At 40.0% G+C, this 23,397-nt stretch overlaps 4 protein-coding genes and 1 pseudogene across 4 annotated transcripts; all 5 read left to right on the forward strand.

Annotated features, from left to right (window-relative positions):
* Window positions 1-99: 99 nt before the first annotated feature.
* LOC108037440 (leucine-rich repeat-containing protein 15-like) lies at window positions 100-1,631 on the forward strand. The gene has a single exon (XM_044458634.1). It carries the CDS (start codon window positions 136-138, stop codon window positions 1,495-1,497), a length of 1,362 nt encoding a protein of 453 aa, XP_044314569.1. The 5' UTR covers window positions 100-135; the 3' UTR covers window positions 1,498-1,631.
* Window positions 1,632-2,375: 744 nt separating this feature from the next.
* LOC108037441 (insulin-like growth factor-binding protein complex acid labile subunit) lies at window positions 2,376-4,167 on the forward strand. Its single transcript, XM_017113997.2, has one exon. It carries the CDS (start codon window positions 2,442-2,444, stop codon window positions 4,086-4,088), a length of 1,647 nt encoding a protein of 548 aa, XP_016969486.2. The 5' UTR covers window positions 2,376-2,441; the 3' UTR covers window positions 4,089-4,167.
* A 435-nt stretch (window positions 4,168-4,602) lies between these two features.
* Window positions 4,603-6,383, forward strand: LOC108037442 (leucine-rich repeat-containing protein 70-like). Its single transcript, XM_017113998.2, has one exon. The coding sequence runs from the start codon at window positions 4,664-4,666 to the stop codon at window positions 6,293-6,295; it is 1,632 nt and encodes a 543-aa protein (XP_016969487.2). The 5' UTR covers window positions 4,603-4,663; the 3' UTR covers window positions 6,296-6,383.
* A 271-nt stretch (window positions 6,384-6,654) lies between these two features.
* LOC108037444 (procyclic form-specific polypeptide B1-alpha-like) lies at window positions 6,655-7,491 on the forward strand. The gene is made up of 2 exons (XM_017114000.2): window positions 6,655-6,745; window positions 6,805-7,491. The coding sequence occupies exon 2, from the start codon at window positions 6,862-6,864 to the stop codon at window positions 7,411-7,413; it is 552 nt and encodes a 183-aa protein (XP_016969489.2). The 5' UTR covers window positions 6,655-6,745; window positions 6,805-6,861; the 3' UTR covers window positions 7,414-7,491.
* Window positions 7,492-7,975: 484 nt separating this feature from the next.
* LOC108037445 lies at window positions 7,976-10,260 on the forward strand (annotated as a pseudogene).
* The last annotated feature ends 13,137 nt before the right edge of the window (window positions 10,261-23,397 follow it).

Here is a 23,397-nt window from a genome sequence, read left to right on the forward strand (position 1 = left end):
GAAAAAGCTTTCTTTAAATTCTTCAAAGTTCACGACCGCTTTTTGTGCACTTGTCTGATTAGTCAGTACGACCCCTTTTTTCAGAGAAATATACGTAGTCCGCAAAGTTAAGCTGAGTGCGGAAATAAATTGTAAATGGGTTATTTTCTATATACTTGTATATTGCTGTTGCCAGTTGTCATTGTTCTGGGGAATACCGATTCCGAGCTACTCTGCCATGGAGACAACTGCACCAAAACAAGTATCGACAATTTTCCTGACCCAAGGGCTAATATGTTGAACGCACGTCTGTACTCCTGCGACAACATTGGAATCCTCAAACGATCACCTAATCTAATATCCGCGATGATCGACAATTGCAATACTGATTATATCGACATGGCCGACTTTAGTTCTTTAACCAAATTAACCTGCCTAATATTGCAACGCGGCAAGCTTACCGAACTAGGCGATGAACAGTTTTCCAAGATGCCAACCCTTAAGACTCTTGAGCTGAGGAATAACTCCATCGTAAGGATTTCCGTTGGAGCCTTCAAGGGAATTCCGGAAGTGTGGAGGCTAGACATGCAGCACAATGAAATTGTGTCTTTGCCGACTAGTGTATTCCATCCTCTTCAAAACCTCATTGACCTTAACCTAAGAGGAAACAAAATCGTTAAACTTCAATATGAAATATTTGATCAAAATCCACATTTATTATGGCTGTCACTACAGGACAATCCGTTGACTAATGTATTGTCTATATCTTTGAAGCACCTTGTCCGTCTGAACCTGATCAATTGTGGCCCGCTGAAGGAGCTGCATATGGAGAGTGCTGAAACCGTGAACCTGAGAGATACCTGGATAAGGCGATTGGATATTGATGGTGGCGTTAATTCACTCTTTTTGCGAAAGAACCGTCTTGAACATATCCAAATTGAAGACAAGTTGGCTGTGACTTTGATGGACCTAAATGATAACTTGCTGCGAACTGAGGATCTTCAAAATATTCTTATGGGTATGTGGAGACTTCAGTTCCTGGATCTTTCCTGCAACCTAATCTCTGAGTTACCCGTGCCCAAGAGGGACAATTCCAGTGAGGTCTTTCTACTTCCCTCTTTACAATTTTTGAATTTATCGTTCAATATGCTGGAGTACCTTCACGGCGATTCGCCTCTAATATCGCCCGGTCTTCGAAAATTGGACCTGTCGCACAATAGTATTCGTATCATAGATCCTCACATCTTTCGTACGGTAAACAATCTCCAAAGCCTACATATTGAATGGAACTCCATTAGAAACTTCAGATACGATCGCTTTTACAGCCAGCACCGAGGACTTAAAGAATTGGCCTTGTACGCGAACGTTTTCAGCAACAAAACATACAGCATTATAACCAAATTCTTTAAGGATGCTGGTGTCAAAGTAATAGAAAAAATATATGATTCTCGAGTCTTACCGGAATCTGAGTCATTTACGGAAAGCGAGGACTCCACGGAAGTAAGTTTGCAACTTTGACGAGACGAAAACAGCTTGAACTCGATTTCTCATTTATGGGACAACTAACTCTCCTCGGACAACAAAAGCCATGTTTTTCAATAGCCAAGACTCCAAAATATAAATATAAACTATGTATTCTAACGCTTTTTTATAAATATAAAAAAATAAATAGAATTTTTAATCATGCAAATAAAACTAGTAATAAAATTGTTTACCAGAATTAAGATGTAAGTCTATGGCTTAAAATAATTTTACTATCATAATCTACTAAAAAATTTAAAATGTCGTTTAAAGAATATAATATATTTCAACAATATATGTTAACGGTAATTGGCCTTGCTTCTGCCTTTGAATGCGCGCCAATAAATAGTAGACTATCGATTAGTTGCGCGATCGATATCTTTAAACTCATGCAAAACATCTTATTCATTCCATCTCTAATTGGTTAATTGGCTTTTTGCGCGTTGTTTTTAAAATCATATAAATGTTTTCTATTGTGAATCGAATATAAAGCAGCAAATGGCTTTACCGCGTTTGGAACATAATAATCGTGATAATTTTTCTAAAAAGAAAATCTTCATATTTTATTTTATTTTATTTTATTTATTTTCGCTAATCTTCTTTTTAGTTTACTACTAACTACTGTAATGCTCTTTTTTTTTTTTTTTTTAGCACGCGCCTATTTAACGGCCATATATCTTGGAGAGCTTTAGATCTTATAAATTTGACCTGGGAAATAAATATTGCTGCCCTTTATATTATTATTACTCGGAGCATAGTGAACCTGCGCTTATTGTGACTTGGACAATACAATTCCCGTCAATTGATTTTAAAGCACAAAGCTCGTAGCCTCAGATAGAATCTGAGATTATTGTGCACTCAGAATCTCGTTGCAATCGTTTCATTAAGGGACTGATAAGAAATGGAAAAATAAGTCGAAAATAAATAGAAATAAAGTATAAATGGATAGTTTTCCATATCTCTTGCTGGTAGCAGCTGTTGCTGTAGTGGGTACCACCGATTCCGAACTTCCCTGCGAAGGATCCAATTGCACCAGTACAGAGATGACTACGTATTATGGCGAACAAATCGGATTTGGTCGAATGGACATCATTAGGGCTTCCTGCAGCCACCTACGAGGGCTGAAAGTCCCACCCAATGTGGAAATTTTGATGATAAACAATTGCACCAGTGGTGACCTCCACAACCTTCCCTCTCTACCGAAACTTAGCATTCTGCGGATCCGAAACGGCAATATTTCTGAGCTGAGAGACGAACAGTTTGCCGTCATGACAGGATTGGGCACTCTCGAGCTGAGGAATAACTCAATATTTAGGGTTTCCACTGAAGCCTTCAAGGGACTGCCGCACGTGTGGAGGCTCGGACTGCATGACAACAATTTAACAATTTTGCCTGATGGTCTGTTCCATTCTCTTCCAGAACTCGTCGACCTTGATTTAAGTCACAACAAAATTGCGACACTGGACTTTGAAACTTTTTCCAAAAACCCAAAGATGAAATTGTTATGGCTCCGTGACAATCCGTTGACTATGGTTTTGGCCATACCACTTAAGCAACTTATTCGTCTGGACCTGGCCAACTGTCGCCCACTGGAGGAGCTCCAAATGCACAGCGCCGAGACCTTGATCCTGACCAACAGCGGAGTAAGGAAATTGGATGTCGTGGGTAGCGTCAGCAAACTGTATGCTCGTAAGAACCGACTAAGATATCTCCAATTAGACGATAAGATGTCTATCATTGAGCTAACCCTGCATGATAACATGATGCAAACTAAAGAACTTAACAAAATCCTCCTGGGAATGTGGAGACTGCAACGCCTGGATCTCTCCTGCAATCTAATGAATGAGTTGCCTGTTCCCAACAGTGGCAATTCGGATGAGGTCTTCTTTTTGCCCAATCTTAAGTTTGTGAACCTGTCGAGCAATATGCTGGAATACCTCCATGGTGATTCGCCTCTGATGTCCCCCGCTCTTAACTATTTGGATCTGTCGCACAATAGGATACGTATTTTGGATCCACATATCTTCAAGATGGTCAATAATCTGCAGTACCTGCACATTGAGTGGAACCAAATCAGGGACTTTAGATACGATAGCCTCTATAAACAACAGCGGGGTCTTAAATTAGTGACACTTTTCAACAATTTATTCAGCAACGGAACTTACGTCACCATTACTAAATTCTTTATGAACGCTGGAGTGCATGTAAACGAAAGCAACCAAGATCAACCGGAAGTAAGTTACACGACAGTTAGTTCCATGGATAATTATGAGCTGTCATTACCGGATGAGGGTTTAATGGAAGTGAAAGCCCAGTTAACAGAGACTTCTGAGACAAAACCTCAGAAACGGAAGCTTAATGATCCACCACATCAAGGGCCCAAAGTAGAAGACACTATTCAAAAGTGGACCTTGTTTGATTACCTGATCTTTATTGTACTGCTTGCTGCGCTGACTCTTAATGTATTCCTAATCGTACAGCTCCGTCGGTCCCAAAACTGCTTGACTTCGATTTCTCGCATTTGGGACATAAAAGGGATTTCCAAAATGCAAGCCAAGTTTGTCAGCATGGAAGACCCCGAAGTATAAATCATGAATATTTAACTATAAAAGAGTTATTTAATAACAGTACGAAAAAATACATAATGAATAAGTTTCTGCACTTGCACACAAAAGTAGTTTCTCTCTCTTTTCTGGATCTTTCCTGCAACCTTTTCTATGAGTTACCAAGAGGGACAATTCCAGTGAGGTCTTTCTACTCCCCTCTTTACAATTTGTGAATTTATCGTTCAATATGGTAGAGTATTATTTATTTATGTTAATCTTCCTTTCAGTTTACTACTAACTGCGGTAATGTTAGTTTCTTTATTTTGAGAACCCGCCTATTAAACTTCCATAAAGCTCAGAGAGCTTGAGATCTTATAAATTTGACCTATGAAATAAATATTGCGATCCCTTTATATCTCTATCTACTGCACAAAGTGAACCTGCGTTTATTGTTATTTACACAATACAATTCCCGTCAATTGATTTTAAAGCACAAAGCTCTAAGCCTCAGATAGAATCTGAGATTCATGTGCGCCTCTCAGAATCTCGTTGCAACTGTTTCATTAAGGGACTGATAAGAAATGGAAAAATAAGTCGGACTGCGAAATAAAATATAAATGGATAGTTTTCCTTATCTCTTGCTGGTGGCAGCTGTTGCTGTGATGGCTACCACCGAATCCGAACATCCCTGCGAAGGATACAATTGCACCAGTACAGAGATATCTACGTATAATGACGATCTGTTGGAACTCGCTCTGGACTCCTGCAGCAACCTAGGAGTGCTAAAAGGCTCACCCAAACTTGAAATGTTGATGATAAACAATTGCAGCAGTGGTGACCTCCACAACCTTCCCTCTTTACCGAAACTTTGCTATTTGCGGATCCGAAACGGCAATATTACCGAGCTAAGTGACGAACAGTTTGCCATGATGACGATATTGGACACTGTCGAGCTGGGAAATAACTCCATATCTAGGGTATCCATTGAAGCCTTCAAGGGACTGTCCCACGTGTGGAGGCTCGGACTGCAGGACAATGATTTAACAATTTTGCCTGATGGTGTGTTCCATTCTCTTCCAGAACTCGTCGACCTTAATTTAAATCGCAACAAACTTGCGACTCTGGAGTTTAAAACTTTTTCTAAGAACCCAAAGATGAAGTATTTATGGCTTCGTGATAATCCGTTGACTATGGTTTTGGCCATTCCACTAAAGCAACTTATTCGTCTGGACCTGGCCAACTGTCGCCCACTGGAGGAGCTGCAAATGCACACTGCCGAGACCGTGATCCTATCCAACAGCGGGGTAAGGAAACTGGATGTCGTGGGTAGCGTCAGCAAATTGTATGCTCGTAAGAATCGACTAAGATATCTTCAATTAGACGATAAGATGTCTATCATTGAGCTGGACCTGAGTGATAACATGATGCAAACTAAAGAACTGCACAAAATCCTCCTGGGAATGTGGAGACTGCAACGCCTGGATCTCTCCTGCAATCTAATGAATGAGTTGCCTGTTCCCAACAGTGGCAATTCGGATGAGGTCTTCTTTTTGCCCAATCTGAGGTTCGTGAACCTTTCAAGCAATATGCTGGAATACCTCCATGGTGATTCACCTCTGATGTCCCCCGCTCTTTACTATTTGGATCTGTCGCACAATAAGATACGTATTTTGGATCCACATATCTTCAAGATGGTCAATAATCTGCAGTACCTGCACATTGAGTGGAACCAAATCAGGGAATTTAGATACGATAGCCTCTACAAACAACAGCGGGGTCTTAAATTAGTAATACTTTTCAACAATTTATTCAGCAACGAAACTTACGTCACCATGACCAAATTCTTTAAGGACTCTGGAGTGCGTGTAATAGAAAGAACCCAGGATCAACCGGAAGTAAGTTACACAACAGTTAGTTCCATGGATAATTATGAGCTGTCATTACCGGATGAGGTCCCCATGGAAGTAAAAGCCCAGTTAATACAGACTTCTGAGCCAACACCCCAGAAAAAAAAACTTGATGGTCCACCACACAAAGAGCCCAAAGTACAAGACACTATTCAAAAATGGACCTTGTTTGATTACCTGATCTTTATTGTACTGCTTGCTGCGCTGACTCTTAATGTATTCCTAATCGTACAGCTCCGTCGGTCCCAAAACTGCTTGACTTTGCTCTCTCGCTTTTGGGAGTCAAAAGGTTTTTCCAAAATGCAAGCCAAGTTTGTCAGCATGGAAGACCCCGAAGTATAAGTCATGAATTTTAATCTTAAACTATAACAGAGTTATTTAATTACAGTATGAGAAAATACATAATGTTTATGTTTATGCACTTGAAAACAAAAATAGTTTTTCTCTCTTATTTCTTGTATCAAATAGGTGGGGTTCTATAGAAGCATATATGCTTTAATACTTAATCGTGCGATGATAACTTCCAAAGTTGAACAACAAAATTTAGTTTCCCCAATTAAGTATTTTAAAAATCCCGGCTAGAAGTTTTAATTTTTGAATGCGCGCCATAATCGAATAGAAAGACTGAATGGGATCTGATCTATCGATACTTTATATGTATTCGTTTAAAGCAGCTGATTAGTTTATTCAGCTTTTAGTTGGCTAGCTAAAACGTACAAATTATGACTGTCAGCTTGGAACTGCTTTAAACAAATAGATTCCAAAAGTAAAACAACAAATTTTAAACATAAGGTATTTAAACTAATAAACAGTTTCCATGCTCATAACTATATCTGGCTCTTGAATTTTAGCTGGAACCCAGAAACCACGTAGCCCTTCAACAGATCGTCAACTTTTAAAAATAGATTATGTTTATTCTTTATCTCCTGCTCGTTTCGGCAATCTCTGTCTTGGGAAGCGAAGATGCTGGGATCGAGGTTAAAGACTTCCAGTCACTCTCAGCCATTTCTGAACATAAACTTAGAATCGAGCGAGAACTTCAGAGTGATGGTTCGACCAAACCCCAACCCGATCTTCAACCCACTCCCTACCCTCAACGCAACCCCCTGCACAATCCTCAAACCAATCCCCAAATTAATCCCCAAAGCAATCCTCAAAGCAATCCCCCAATAAAACCACAACCCAACGCCCTACCCGATCCTCAACCCGATCCTCAACCCGATCCCCAACCCGATCCCCAACCCGATCCTCAGCCCAAAAAGAAGCTGCACATGTGGACCGTCTATGACAGCCTCATGGTAATCTTCCTGATCCTGGTGCTGATATATGTGAGAAGGAAGCTGTATAATAAAGAAGGGGACAACTGCTGCTTTGGATGCAAGTGGGGACGGCTAAGAAATGAAAGACCTGAGGCCAGGATCGAGATCCTTAATCATCAAGAATCGGGCAATTTACTTTAGGAGTAATAATTTCTTAAAAAGAAATATTTTAACATATCTTCTTATTTTAATAAAACGTGTTTTTAATTTATTACTGTATACACTATTTATAAATTGGAATATGTTTACTGTTGGTCGTGGGTAATCGAAGCTATTATTCATATAATTATTCTTCTATCGAATACCCTCTAAATGATTTTATTTAAAGAGTCACCTTTTAAAAACCAATAAATAAGTGTACCCAATTATGAAGATTTAATTTATAACTCTTTTGTTTATTCTTTATAATCACATTAAAACCGATAAGTTATGGATCTTAATTTAGAAAATCTAAAGAAATTACTAGGAGTCAATAAGCTTGGTCCACCCAGATTTTTGAGTCTCGACTTGAGTTATCGCTGGCAACATGCTGAGCAGCTTTACTTTGTTGTGATCAGCAAAGCTTCCCGGGGGCTTTACATCATCCACTATCAGCAGTGGGTAACGCTCCACTCTACCCGCCCATCCAACAATCCAGATGATAAGGAAATGATGCTGATGCCGCTCTCTACTCGACTTCAGTGCATTATTAGCGGTCTGACAAAGCGCGAGCAAAGTGAATAGCATTCAACAAATACAAATAATATGAATTTGTATATATATATTTTGCTTGGATTTTGCGGTGTGGAGTTGGGAAATGCACTTTCCGTTTACGACTCCTCTGGACGCTTGAATCTGAGTGCCAGTTGTCCTGATTCCTTCTGCAATTTGAGTGATCGGCGAGTGGCCTATGCTGCAACTCCGGCCCTTGGACTCAGGGAACTGCACCTGACGAACTGCAGCCGAGAGTCGATCACCTGGCTGGTCCTGAACCTAACTCCCGGTCTCAGGACCCTGGTCATCCGGAACTGTGCCTCCTATCACATCAGCAAGCAGAGTCTGAAGCCGGTGGGCAATCTCACCTCCCTAAAGATGCAGCAGACGAGTCTCGGTGTCCTCCGGGATGAGGTCTTCAGCACGGTGCCCCGTCTGGAGATCCTGGAACTAGGTCAAAACATCATACATACGGTGCACACGGGCGCCTTCAAAGGATTAACCAGACTGCGACTACTTGGCCTGCAAGGCAATGGAATTCAGGAGATCCTCTCCAGCACCTTCGATCCGCTGGTGGAGCTGGTTCATCTGGACTTAAGCCACAATCAGCTAACCAATTTGCCAAAAGATATCTTCTCTAAAAACGGAAAAATACAAACTTTGCTTCTGAATGGCAACCAACTGAGGACACTACCTCCGGATATTATGAGCTCCTTGCCCAATCTTCGACTGCTCGACATGGGCCATACTGGCGAACTGGAAATTCTAACGCTGGACCTCCAAAACATCCAGAGCCTAATCTTGGAGGGCAGTGGACTCACCAGTTTGGTCATCAACGGAGAACTTATCAAGCTTCAGGCAGGCAACAATGAGCTGAATAATCTGCATGTGGGAAACAAGAGCTCTGTCATCGAGTTGGATCTCCATGGTAATTTGCTAAATGGAAATGATACTGCCGGGTTCCTTAGAGGCATGTGGAATCTGGAGAGACTGGATCTGTCCAAGAACATTATTGAATCTTTGCCGCTTCATGGCAGTCCTTCGGATGATCCACATGCCCAGGAGCTGTTCCTTTTGCCCAGCTTGAAGTACCTGAACTTGGCCAACAATCGACTGGTTCGCTTGCCTCCGGACTCGCCAATCCTCTCAGCCCGTCTCAACCATTTGGACTTGTCCCACAATCTGATCCTAACCCTGGATGTGGAGATATTGAGGGGTCTGCCGGTTCTGGAAGCTCTTTTCATCGAGGGAAACCGCCTGAATACCTTCGACTACCAGGTTTTGCATCAACAGCACGAGGATCTCAAGGAGCTGGGACTGCATGACAATCCGTGGGGTCCTGGTCTATACCGCAAGATGTTCATGTACCTCAACGATCGAGGGGTACACCTGCAGGCGAGGACTCAAAACAGATCCGAAAAGAGATCAGTCAGGTGGACATCGATTGGCCACCCAGTGAAAGTCAGGCGGAGGCCCAGAAAATGGATCCTGCAGGAGTGTCTGGCATACATCCCTACTGGACCACAAAGGATATCCTAGCTTTTGTCACCCTGCTGGTGGTGCTGATCATTCTGCTGATGAATCTCTACCACATCCTGCAGGAGGAGGGCTGTCTGCGGCGGATTCGCCATTGGAGGAGGTCCCATTTCGTTGGATCCGCGACCAGGAGCAATGGACAACGCCTCAACGAGCAGGACTCCGAAGTATGAGCCTGGTCACCTCTTTGGCTTAATCGCTTATCCTTTCTCCGTTTCCCAAAACAGCACAGCTCCAGTGAATAGAGGGGACATGTAGCCACGCTGCCCAGCAAGCCAAATAAACGCCAATTCGATGTCAATTTAGCGCTAGTGTTTTCCTTTTTCCAAAGCGTGTTGTGGCTGTATCTGCTGTCGCTGCTCACTTACTTGTTTGCGGGTATCATGTGCTACCCTGCACTTATGAGTATGATGAAAGATGGCTGCTATTGGATACTATTTATATATGCAAAGCATGTACACATTGTATTAGTTATCAAAATGATGCCCACACGAAAATCTTAAAAATAAATCTCATCGTTGTTACCATAAGAGTACAATATACAAAAATTGTCTAATTGAGTTTTGCTTATATAAAGTAATCGGCCTTATAATCAGGCCTATCAAAAATAATGTACATGTGCTTAAGGTTTTGACTTACAAGTTTTTAAATAAGTTCAGGGCATTTTAAAGATTTGTAAAGATTATTTATACTCCATACATTCCATAATAATAAGCAAAGGCTTACTTTTCTCATAATAAAACTAATTTAAACAGGGTATAACCTTGGTCGTGTCTCTCACAAAAGCAAGATCTATACATTTTGCATATGAAATCTTAGTACCGAGGGGACAGAATCAATGTCCATCTTAGAGCGGGAAAATGCAGTGAAGAGAAGAGTAAAGAAAAATGCACTGCAAAATATTAAAAAGTTGTATTCATTATACTTGGGAAAAAAATTAAAATTAAAAAAAAAAAAAAAAATAAAAAAAAAAAACCCCCCCCCCCCCCCCCCCCTTCCCTCCCCCCCTTTTCTCCCTTTTAAAATTTTAAAAAAATTAAATAAAAAAAAATTAATTTTTTTTAAAAAAAAAAAAAAAAAAAAAAAAAAAAAAAAAAAAAAAAAAAAAAAAAAAAAAAAAAAAAAAAATTTTTTTTTTTTTTAAAAAAATAAAATTTTTTTTTTTTTTTTTTAAAAAAAAAAAAAAAAAAAAAAAAAAAAAAAAAAAAAAAAAAAAAAAAAAAAAAAAAAAAAAAAAAAAAAAAAAAAAAAAATTTTTTTTTTTTAAAAATTAAAAAATTTTTTTTTTTTTTTTTTTTTTTAAAAAAAAAAAAAAAAAAAAAAAAAAAAAAAAAAAAAAAAAAAAAAAAAAAAAAAAAAAAAAAAAAAAAAAAAAAAAAAATTTTTTTTTTTTAAAAAAAAAAAAATTTTAAAAAAAAAAAAAAAAAAAAAAAAAAAAAAAAAAAAAAAAAAAAAAAAAAAAAAAAAAAAAAAAAAAAAAAAAAAAAAAAAAAAAAATTTTTTTTATTAAAAAAGAAAAAGATTTAAGTTTAAAAGTTTATTAATGGGAGAGAAAATTTGTTTAAAGAATTATAAATGTTACTGAATAAATAATACAAATAAATCCTAAAAGAATCCTCTTCTAGTCGAAAGTAATCATTTATTTTGTTCTGGGCAGTGCCTATAATATTTTCTTTCTGTGTAGAGAGGAGCACTCCAGACCAGTCGAACAAGATGAACTTACAAGATTCGAACAAAATACGAATTTAATTCAAAATAATTGCACGGCATGCACAGGAGGACATGTGGATGTGGCTCTTTGGGCCAAGACTTAACTAGTCTTGGCCTGAAGTTGGCCAAAAGAAGGAGTTAAGAAAGGGGGTACAGAGGGGAAAAGTTGTGGACCTGGTTGAACATGGACTTTTCCGCCTTCGTTGCACTTCTTGCATGTTTCCTTCGAGGCCGTGGATTTGTGGCGTTTGCATTTGCGTAGACCTTGCCACAATCCAACATATATGTATATATATATATGTATATGCAGGTATTATAAGGCCGACTTGCCCCGCCCCCCGCCCCTCAAAGCCGAGGGTACCTATCAACATGTTTTTGGGTGGAAATTCTGCCCGTGTTTATGTTTGGGGGTCTCTCCTCGGTGGATTTTGATAGGGCATCGCAATTTCTGAGAAATTGTATTTTGATTTATTTATAATGTTGCAGCGACATGCACATGCACATTGTTGTTGCATTTTCGATTGTTGTTACTGTATATGGCTTGTTGTTGTCGGTTTTAGTGGGCATGCGAATCAAATCATTTTGATTAAATTAGAAATATGCAAATTATGTGCAGCTCATTAATTATGCACCAGCAGATGATTTGGTCAAGGCGATAAGAAAGACCAAGAGAATGAGACCGAGAGAGACAGGGAGCTGGAGAAGAAGAGAGACAGGGAGTTGGGGAGAGAGTGGGATGAAAGCATCATCGATTGAGTGCCAAATCGCTTGGCAATTAAATAACTTCACACCGCGCGCTAAGTGGGCGTGGCCGGGGACGCCCACACACGCCCGAAAATTTCGCATTTGAAATGTAAAGCGCACGCGGCTTTTCTGTGAAAAATATTTCAACGATTTGTAAAAAATCGAAGGGCAATAAATGCATTTTTATCCCTCAATTCTCTGGTTTCGAAAGGGGTGTAATCGCAGGGTATATTGGTTTAATGGGATTCTGGTAGCCCTAAGATCAAAAAGTATATACAATAGGGCTAAAATATAAACAATTTACGTGCACATCTGTGGAAATAAATCAAATTGTAACTACTTAAAGAGCTGCTAATGGCTTGATATTACTTTTTTTTTGGGAATTTTATATCGGGTGAAACCAGAATTGAAACTATTATGACCTTTAGAAGTTGTGGTTAAAGTCTTTATTTTGGTTTGGTGTTTCATGTTATCTGTTGTAAATTACATTAGCATATTATTCTATTCACTTAGCTTAAGCTGATCATCAGAAAATAATGTTTGGTGACCCCGATCCTCTCGTTGCTACCATTTACGGTAGCACCTATTCGATCCTAGTCTGCAATTAAAAAACCTACTGATTGCAATTGCCACAAAACATAACGCGAGGGACCCCTGAGAAGGCAATGCGAACCGATTCCGATTCCGAATTCAGCCAGAGTCAGAGTCAAACCAAACCAATCCTGACCACAACCATTTACCAATCGTTCATGCGTCCCAGGGGCCGCCAGATTCTCCCTGCCATTGCGTGTATATCTCTGCCCCGCCCCCCGCCCTCCGCCTTCTCACCCCCCCCCCTCGGAGACCGCCCCGCCACCCCCAATCGATGTGCATTCGGTTTTCTCCCCCTTTTTTCGGGGTGGGCGTTGCCGCGGAGGCTGTGCAAAGTGTAAATTTATGATCATGCGATTTTTATCGAATGTGAATGTGAAAAAGAGTACAACGTTTTTTGCACTTTATAAACAACAGCAGCAGCATCAGTTATTGGTTGAGGGGGTGGGGAAAAGGGGAAAAAGAAGGCCAAAAAAGCGGACTGAGCCGTCGGCCGAACGCATTATTATTAATACTCGCACGCCGTCTGTCATGTTTTGTATTTAGTCAATTTTTATGTGTGGTTTTATTGAGCGTTTTTTAGCACTTTATGCTGCCAAACCGCGGCCACACCCCCTCCGCCCACCGTTCTGATTTCGGCTTAGAGCCAGGTAATGGTTTTGGGTTACGGGTTGAGGCTGAGGTTGAGGGTTATGGTCTGTGGATTGGATAGGATTGGATTGGGCTGGTTCTTCCTTCGCGCCAATGTCGATCCATAAATCATGCGCCTTTTGGGGGTCGGCGTTTATCAAATTTTCGCACACTTGGCTTTCGACTGCGACTGGGTGGAAAATGAGATTTTCGGAAAAACCGAACGCCTTTTGGCGGCGACACGCCCAAAGACAAAAGTGCAAGGAAAACCTCCAGATGCTACCCGCTGGCGTTTCCCAACCTTTTCAGCCCAAAATCACGACAATGACACCGCCGACCTGGCAGTCACTCTGTCATCCAGTCAACCATTCTGTCATTCAGCCATCCAGTCAGTCACCCAGTCAGTCATTCAGTCACTCAGTTAGTCATTCAGCTGGTTAGCCAGCTCACACGTGGCTAACTAGGGGGTGTGGAGCTGGATCGGCGTTAATGCGATTATTTTGTGCACTTTTGGCAGAGTTAATAAATATTACTTCCAAGCCAGTGAACGGCATACGTCGTGGGGCACTAAAGACACTTTAATGGCGATAGACAATGACAAACCCGGGCCCAGTCGAAAATGAAACCAAAGCAATAATTTTTCATTTTTCCCCCATCAACGGGGGAATGCTACACTTAGAAAATCGCATGTTTAGTCATTTGGTTTGACTTCATTTATAAAACCTTTAAGACACCAGGTTATATTAATTTATTTATAGTTCTTGTAATTTATTTAAAAAGTAAGTCCTTAAAAACCATAAACTTTAAAACGATAATTGCAGTCCTTTAAGAAAAAGATAATTAATATTTTAAGATTTCACTTCTTCATTAACAACATTATAGTTCCACCAATTTAAAAACTTGGTAAGTCTTTTTTAGATCGCTAAGTAGATTGATGAATGATTAATAAATAACTTTGTACTTAATGGTTAAGGGCAAGCCAATCTTATATGCCTCGGTTAAAGAAAAAGTAATAAATCAAGTATTTTATTCCTGCCTCTAGAACCCCATTTCCCGCGGTGTACGCTTTCATATTTCACACCATGCTTAGGTGCGAATTTGTAGCACTAATCCGGCAAACTGTCGCTGGAGCGCAGTTCCTTTGGTGGCTCATTAACAGCGACCATGCCCACACCACCCCTCCCCCCTTTTCAGGAAATCAGGATCAGGAGCTGGCTGCGTGATGCCGTTAATCGCATTATTTACAGCAAACAGGATCAGCGGCCTGACTCCGCTCAAAAGTCAAACGGCGCGAAACCCTCCCACGGGGATATCCGTGACATATGTAAAGTGTAAGCCCGTCCAAGGACCAGGGAGCAAGTACCAAGTGCCAAGGACCAAGGACGAAGTACCAGGATGCTCCCAGCAAGGACGAGAGGGTGCTAAAGCGTCCAAAGCGGTAACGCGTGCCGGCGTGCGGTTCGTGTAATGAATATCCGCTTAGCCTTCAGTTTGCCTTGGATGCTGCAATTGTATCCTTACACGGGTGGTGGTGGAAACTGCAGCCCAAAGGACAGTTTTTCGGTGGTGGGTGTGGCCGTTGTGACGGGCGTGTGCGTATGGGAAATTGCCTAACTGACTGCCACAATATGCCCATCCGAGCTATTTTCCTGTTCCTGCTTTTCCCTTGACAACCCATCGCCCGAAGGGGAGTCACTTTATAAATGAGCAATCAATTCATAGATGGATGGATGGGACAGTGTGAGAAATCAGGGCATAAAAAACTGAAGAAAATAAGAGTAATTACCAACCCAAAAAAAAGTGTAATGCGATACTGTTACTTAAACGTTTAACTTACCAGTTGTAAGAAATAATCAAAAAGTTCACACAATACTTATAAAACATTTGAACGAACATATAAATCTAAAACTATATTTATTATTTTGTCAATTAATCAACAGAAAATATTTAGATATCTAATAAAATATAGAGAGAAAAGTTGTATCAATGATCCTGCTTTTTCCTTTTTATAAAACTAAATATTATTATCTTATTTCAAGATTTACGTATGTAAAAGCAATTTGTTCTTCCAATTGACTTGAATCTTCTTTAAGACCTGTGGAATAACTATTGAAGTCCTTACCACAAACATTAAAAAATCATAAATCTCTATCAAATATCAACTGGCATCACAATTCTCCCCGCATCGGATAAACTTTCATAATTCCAACCCTTAATCCTCAGTTGTATTTCCAAGGACCTGGAATCCTGTGAGAATCTCTGTGAGAATTGAGAGCATTAAAAAAAGGTCAAAGGTTACACAGTCATTTCGATCGAGTGCGGAGAACTTTTCACGCGGCTCTTACCGGGAAATGCCATAAAAATAAAACGTAAGCAGTGGAAAAATCTCCGCGCCAGGTAATTAACGCGGGCATAAAACCGATAGAGATGCGGAGAAATGGAGAAATGGAGGCGGAGAAAGGCCAATCCCGGGGAGTAATTAGCTCCTGCTCCCACAGATAAATGTTCTCCATCTCGTCCAGCGATAAGTGGACGCAGTTCTTATGGCCGTTTAAAGCCTTTCTCGTTGATTTTAATGCGATGCTCTCCAACTGGTCGTTTCGTTGACCATTAAGTGGACGCCAATCGCACGCGGACAAATAAGTTTTATGGCTCCTCAATAAAAACGTAAAGAAGCCACCAATATCAGAGGGGAAAATACTCCGAAAAGCGGAGTTTTTCTCTTTTATGATACCCAAATGAACAGGCCGGCGCAGATAAAGATTGAAATGCATGAGCAGGGGTCAAAGGTTGGCCCCTCGCCTTGGCACAGATTAACATATTAAACGAAATCGATAGTGCTGCCGATAAGGATAATGCTGCCTGTTTGAAGGATATTGCGGCCCCGAAGATGCGCACGTGATGCGCTAATTTTTTCAGCCCGACACTTGCCCGCAGGATCTCAAGGATGAGGTGGTGGGGTCACTTATATATAGAACATAGGGTTGCCAGCGGCGCGTGTGGTCCGCCGGATATGTCAAAAGTGTCGTCGTCGATGGCACGTGACTGGCTTTAAAAAGGAAGAAATCGCTGGCAGCAGAAACAAAGCCCAGCCGGGTGGTCCTTTGTTCTGGAGGAAGGGGGAAATCCCAGTTCCCCCTTTTTCCAACCAGTAACCTGATCCCTGCCGCAATTTGTTTTCTCCAATGAGTAAGTTAGTTAACCCATAAAGGGGCTCACGGAGAGCGTTCGACTAAGACCAAAAACGAAAGCCAATCAGCAATCAAGTGTAATGTGAGCTGACGATTGACAAGATTCGATAAATACCTGCTGAATTAACACTCAAGGTCTATCTGTGATGTTCAGTCCAGCTGCTGACATATCGCAGTTGTAGCATCAGCTTAAGTTTACACAACATTTAACACATGAACATTGTAATATAGCTTATCTAGCCAACATCAATTGACATAATGATTTCAAAACTTTGAATAAATTAAAACCACTTCAAAAGTTGGAATATTAGATGCTTATATTGCCAAATCAGTCTTGTCAGTAAAGCAGTACATTTAATAATTTAATTTAAAATATACATTGATTTTCAAAATAGATGTTCAAGTGTGAGTCATTAATTAAAAACGACAAATTTGAATGCAGATTTTTAGAGAACCAACCCAAAAGTCTTTACAGGTATGTTGTTTCAAACTCGGAATAAATTTGGTAAAGTTATGGATTAAAGAAGTTCAATTTTGGGTCACCTTTCTATAAGTCCCTAGAAACTTAACATCTTATCATGTAAATGGCTAAACAAATTGATCAACGTAAAAAAGATAAATTTGCTAAAGCAAGCTTTATATAAACTTGCAGTTTTCACAAAAATTAAATAGTCTATCGTTCCTATTACAGCTATATCATATAGTCATCCTTTTTCACTTTTAAATGAACAAAATGCTTTGAAACGGCCTTACATTATGCCACTTGCATCACATCCTAAGGGATGCGATGAGAAATTATTTTTGTTTGCAATAAATATATAATTTGAGTTCAATGTAAGAGTGATTAACGATTAATGGCAGCTGCAGGGGCGTTTTGGTTTCTTCCTCTCTGGCTGGACCTTATTTTTTACTTCTCCCAGCCTCCTACCAAATGCAAAACGGCGAACCAAAACCATAACAACTGCAATAACAACTGCCAGCTCATAATGGCCACAAGTGGAGGTTGTTTCCCTCTTTTTTCTCTTTCTTGTTTCTGGCTGGAACTGAAGCAAAAAGGCGCAACCTGATTGGATCTCTCCACTTGCAGCGGCAACGGAAGGAGTCGGTTTCAGCCAAGGCAATGAGCCCGGCCAAGAGCCATGCCCAATGCCCCATTGGGCCAAACTCCGCAAAACGGAGAGAGATGCAACGTGATGCTTGTTGGTAATAAAATTGGTGCTTAAACGAATCCACTCACAGCCATTTAGCAATATCAGACATGGCTGTAAAATTAACAGAGCAACACAGCGATCATGGAGCCATGCAGCAACTGGCAACTGGCAACTTGCAACCAGCAACCAGCAACCAGCAACTTGCAACCAGGGAACGGCCTCGAGTTCCGTCCATGCAATTATTTCTGCCCCCCTGCAGTTGCAGTTGTTAATGATGCCGCGCTGTAAAATGGCAGACTGGTTCTCCGGCTAACTTCGACCAGCCATTGCGTCTGCAGCATCCAGTATCCAGCATCCAGTATCCACCAGCCACCAGGCACCAGGCACCAGGCCCCCAAAAACACTTAGCAACACCCACTTTTCGGATCACGACCACAGCTCGCTCGGTGCAACGCGAATCCGAATCCGAATCCGAATCCGAGAGTGGCGAGCTCAAAAACTGAGACTCAAGACCAAGTTCCAAATACAGTGGCTTGAGATCTTAAAAAAAAACACTTCTCTTAAAAATAATTGTATTTTAAAAGAATCAACACAAAAAATTAGTGCCTGGAAAATACTCCGAACCTAAGTTTCAATAATGTAAAGTCTATGCGATCCATCTATTATAGATTTTCATGTTTTTATAATTTAAAATATAGGCTAATTTTTCCTTAAAGGATATTCAAAAATGTATATCAAGGTTTAATTAATGCCCACATTTTATATTGAACCATCTAGACTAATAATTCAACTTATGTTTATATGGTTTTTGCTAACATAAGTTTAGCAATAGAATAAAATAATTATTTATAAAAGTATTTTTTTCGGTTCAAATGATATTATTTAAAAAAATATTGGCATAATTTTATTTTCTTATTATAATATTTTTTTTTTTATACTGAAAGAAAAACAAACCAAAACTCGGGAACTTCTGTTTGCAGCGTTGACTTTGTTTCCTGAAAAGTATACATTTTTGGAGCTTCCAGAAAACACTGTTGGTTTTGGAGAAGAGCTCAGGAATTTGTGATCACCGACGAATTTCTTCGATGATGGCAGCAACGTCGAATAAACTGTTGTATTGAGATTTTGGAAATTCTGACAAGCCAAGTCGCGATCGACGAATGGCTTGGCAACGGGGAAAAGGTGAACTGGCAACTGGCCACATGATCGACTGTTGCACGATCGCATTAATTTATTAATTTAATGGCAAAAACGTTATGGCCAGAAATCAAGGAGGAGCAGGGAGAGGGAGGCAATTTACCCAGGGGCGCACACACACGGGGCGTTTCTAACAATTTTATGCCAGATGAGCGCCTAAGTGATCGCGATCGCAGTTGTACCTTTCGGAGCCCCTTCCTCGATCGCGGAAAAGGACCTGCTTCCCATCGCAGTCCAGATTCACGGCACTAAAAAAAAACAAAAGTAATGTAGTAATCTTTGTCCTGAACCATTCCATCACTTCAATATTTAGATTCAATTTAATCCTTAACGTTTGTGGGATTTCAAAAGCATATAAGTATATTACTCCAATATTTATTTATATATCTATCTTATATATTTGTTAAGGAAAAATACAAGAGCTTTAAAAGCTGTTATAAAAACTTATCATGCAATAACATTTTTTAAATAATTTTAATTTCAATCAAAACTTTAAATATATATTTTTCAATTTATAAATAAACTGGATGCAATATTGAATAGACATTTAAAAAAAAATCTACAATATCGGTTTATCGGTCAATCAATGAGCAATCATTTTTCGGAGTCCTTTTAAGCACAACAATTAAATTTTTTCGAGTGTCCATCACCCGTGGATGTGTTGCTATCCATCTGGGTATCGGGGTATCTGGGTATATGGCTATCCAGCGGCTGAGCAACGTGCGTCCACTTAAGCCGCAGACAATCTTCATTATGTTATGGCCAAACTGCGGGGCACACACAGCTGCAAATGCTGCAGCTCCGCTCGCGATTGTGGAGATATAGCCCCTCCAGTTCCAGCATCAGTACCACGTCCAGGTCCAACTCCAGCTCCAACTCCAGCTCCGATCCCGATCCCACTCCCACAGCCGCTCGCCAGGTGAGGTGTTTATTAAGGTGTAATGCAATTTTTCATATTTCATTCGGATTCGTTCGGTTTCTTGCCTTTCGCTCCGCTTCCTTGAAACTGCGGCGTGGGCGGAGCAACTGGAAAATTGCAATAATATGGCTTGTGTATCTTTCTTTCTCTTGGCCGAAATGGCAAATAAAATGGATGCACAATGCAGGCCAAAAAGGATCCTGGAATGGAGTAGCGGCCGGGGGTAAAAAGTGTGGCAACATGTTTGAGGTTTTCGCTTTTCCGACATAAATAATGGCCATAAATTGAGCATGGCCGGAGCTAAAAATTCAGTATTTATAGCCAAATGATAAAAATAAGATTTATTAACATTTTGCTGCCCCCTCGCCGACTCCCTTTCACACACACACAAACATACACATACACAACCCCTGGCAGGAAAAGCGAGATTCAGGATGACCTGGTGGGGGAGGGGATGGAAGGGGGAGTGGGAATGGGAGTGGAAAAGGGGGAGGGTCGAGGATGGGAAAAGCCGCGCGAGAACATCCGTTTCGCTTCGCCGTGTGGATGATCCTGGTTCTCTGGGTTGGTAGGAGCCACTCCCCCTCGAATCACCACCCATCCATTCATCTGAAGAGGCTCCTGTGTGCAATCCAGAGGAAAAATTAACGCTCCACTGAAACTGGGGGGAAAGGACGATGGGGTCCAGAGGGAAAATCCTGGCCACTAATTAGCTTTTAGCCTCATTGCAAATTCACAAGAAGTCCGCGGAAGAACTAGCACTGCAAATATGCCTTTAAACTGTGCTGAGCAATTTGATTTTTATTACATTTTAAATCCTACAATTGAGTATTAAATCAATTTATTATAACAACCTATTCGTCAAAAGTGCAAAATATAAAAACACTATTTCATTCTGTTTAAATCATTAAAAATTGTTTATTTATTAAATAAAAAATTAAAAATATTAACTTGAATTTTTGCATTCTCATTTATAATTTATTATTTCATTATCTTCCGATATTCTCTTTAATTTTATTTATACATTTTTTATTTAAGCTTATGTTTTATTTAAATCTATTCCATATCCTAATATCTATAGCCTAATATTTTTCTCAATAATTGGGCAAAAAGAGAGGCATAAGTGTCGACCTGGCAGCTGGAGCTCATTAGCAGCCACTGCAACGAATAAAGAAATGCATTTTCCTGCCTCCCCTTTCCCCTTTCCCCTTTCCCCCATCCCTGCACCCCCGTAATGATGGTTATGCATTGCAGTCGAATTGCAGCATGAGCTATTTTAAAGCGGCAATATTTTCAGAGGAAGCGGAAGGGGGAGGGGAAGGGGGGGCGGAGTTTCCCAGGCCAAATTTGGCGATTCGCAATTAGTGGAACCACCGCAGCACCGCCTGCAGCTGAGTGGGGCAACAAACGAGCTGGTCATGAGTTGGGCTTAGTGGTCCGCACTTACTACATGTTCCTGGGAGTGCTCCAATAACGACAAAAGTCTGAGGCGGCCAAAAGGAGCTGGCGAGGAGCAGTTACGGCCAAGTGGAGACGCACACGCGGGCTGATTTTAATCAAATTCACAGCATTGTTTGCCTGTCAGGCAGCCAGCGGGGCGATTATCACAGGCGCAGGACGAGGACGGGATCTGGAAGAGTAGGGGGTAGGGAGTAGGGAGTAGGGGGAAAGGAGCAAGGAGGAGTGGACAACAAGGCGAAGGTCTGTCCGATATATATTTTACTTCTTTTTCACTTCTCCTGCTGGCGAATTCCGAGCGCATTTCATACGACACCACGGGCAATACCACAAACGATAGCCATAAAGCTGCGCTGTCCCACATTCTTGGCGGGCATGAAAACGCGTGACCACCAAGCCCATTCCCCCTATCCCCTCATCCCCCCATCCCCCACTGGATCCCCACCCACCTGGGCTGGTGCTTTTATTTTATTATATTATTTTTTTTCTTTTTTTTTGGTACGCGCCTTTATCTTGTTGAAGAGCGCGCCAATATAAAACTCATGAATATCATTAAAAATCGCGGCTGGCTCATAAAATTATTATAATAACAACAAATGCGCTGACATGCGATGTTCAGATCTCTAAGACTTGAGTTAAAGAGCGGTGTAAATCAAAACTTTAAAGGTACTTCTGGATATATGCCTAGGAATGGTACTCATAATAGAGTTTTTACAGGTACATTTCAAGACTTCTCTGTGTAAACTTGCAATATTAATAGTCTTGATTAAGCAAGTTTAAGTCGCATAATTACTGTTGCCTGGGCAATTGGTATTGCAAAGATGTTTTGAGATGTTTTGGTAGGAACTGGTTATTAGGTGATTAACACACTAATTAATAATATTCTAGCTCACTGATTCGGGTTCCTAATTTTTTTTATCTCTGCTTTCTTATTTAAAGTCTTTTGATTTTTTGTTGTTTTCCTATTTTGAATATCAAATAAAGGTAGTTAAAATAACTGAATTAAATTTTTTTTGTAAAGAGGTTTTCTTCACTCTTAGCGACCCAGCCCCTTCTTATACCCACTCATTCCATAATTTTATTTAGCACTCTTAGAATAGGTATTATATATTCTTAAGACATTCAGGATCTCATTGTTTTGGCAACTTCACTTTTGTTAACTAAAACAGGTTCACATTTTAAATATACAATTTTTTTTTCTTCTCCACTACGTCTAATTTACTTTCAATGGCTTTCTTTCTTTTTATTTGTATGCTCACAAAAATTACTTTTAAGGCAAAATTAATTTTTTCATTTAATTTTTTTATCAACGTATATTTGAATGGGTTAAAAACTGCTTGTCATTAAAAATCGAATCTTAAGAAATATTTCCCAATTCCAAAGATTGTGTTTTGGAGATTAGTGGACAACTTTAACCGTCTTTGGACTTAAAGGCTCCGGATTTGCCTGGACGGCAGCCAATGCGAGAAGAAGGAAAGTACACAGAGCGAAGATCTTCATTTCGATTGCTTTTGACTTAGCCTGAATAATGTACTGCCTTTTTATACCAAATTCGCAATTGTCGGACCGGATTCGATTTAACGATTTCTGGTTGATATATAATTTGCATATTTAGCACTTAGATAAATTATTATTGTTTACTTAGAACTGGTTAGGAAACATCGGCTTAAAATTGCAGTTATAACCCCTTAAATAATTAGCACATATATTATTACAAGTCCAATAAGAAAGAACCATCATTCATTATGATTTCTTATTTGATTCCAAAATTCCCATAAAAACAGGGCTTATATAATCAGCGAACGTTTTCATTTAATAGCAGCTTAGATCGACAAAAGCTCAACATATTATAAATAAATTAAAATTTAATCTATTCTGTTGACTTTGCCATATTATTAGAATTCCTTCGAAGAAAGTTGTTTTATTTTCCTTGGGTACTTGTGAGAACGGATTTGCCTATGGGCTTGGGATCAGCCTGGACGGCAGCCAAAGCCAGAAGGAGGAAGGCACACAGAGCGAAGATCTTCATCGTTGAAATTGTTGATGCACTCTGGAAGATGATCCACCTTTTTATACTCCAAGCATTTGGCCAGACCCGTTTCTAAATTTTAATATTACTGGTTTTAATTAGCACATTTATAAGCCATAATAAACAACTACTGTCGGTTAGGCTTGCATATTTTTGCTTTGACGTCTTTATTATTGTTTACGTAAGGGATATAATCATTAGCGAAAGTCCCCAACAAAACATTGATAAGAATAAATGACTTCAATTTTATTAAACAATGTTATCCTTAATTTGTTT

Source organism: Drosophila rhopaloa, unplaced genomic scaffold, assembly GCF_018152115.1.
Source record: "Drosophila rhopaloa isolate 14029-0021.01 unplaced genomic scaffold, ASM1815211v1 contig_167, whole genome shotgun sequence".
Classification (NCBI taxonomy): domain Eukaryota; kingdom Metazoa; phylum Arthropoda; class Insecta; order Diptera; family Drosophilidae; genus Drosophila; species Drosophila rhopaloa.

Bases quoted from the DNA above. Each gene is read 5' to 3' on its own strand.
- LOC108037440 (XM_044458634.1), top strand. From the start codon at position 136: ATGGGTTATTTTCTATATACTTGTATATTGCTGTTGCCAGTTGTCATT.
- LOC108037441 (XM_017113997.2), top strand. From the start codon at position 2,442: ATGGATAGTTTTCCATATCTCTTGCTGGTAGCAGCTGTTGCTGTAGTG.
- LOC108037442 (XM_017113998.2), top strand. From the start codon at position 4,664: ATGGATAGTTTTCCTTATCTCTTGCTGGTGGCAGCTGTTGCTGTGATG.
- LOC108037444 (XM_017114000.2), top strand. From the start codon at position 6,862: ATGTTTATTCTTTATCTCCTGCTCGTTTCGGCAATCTCTGTCTTGGGA.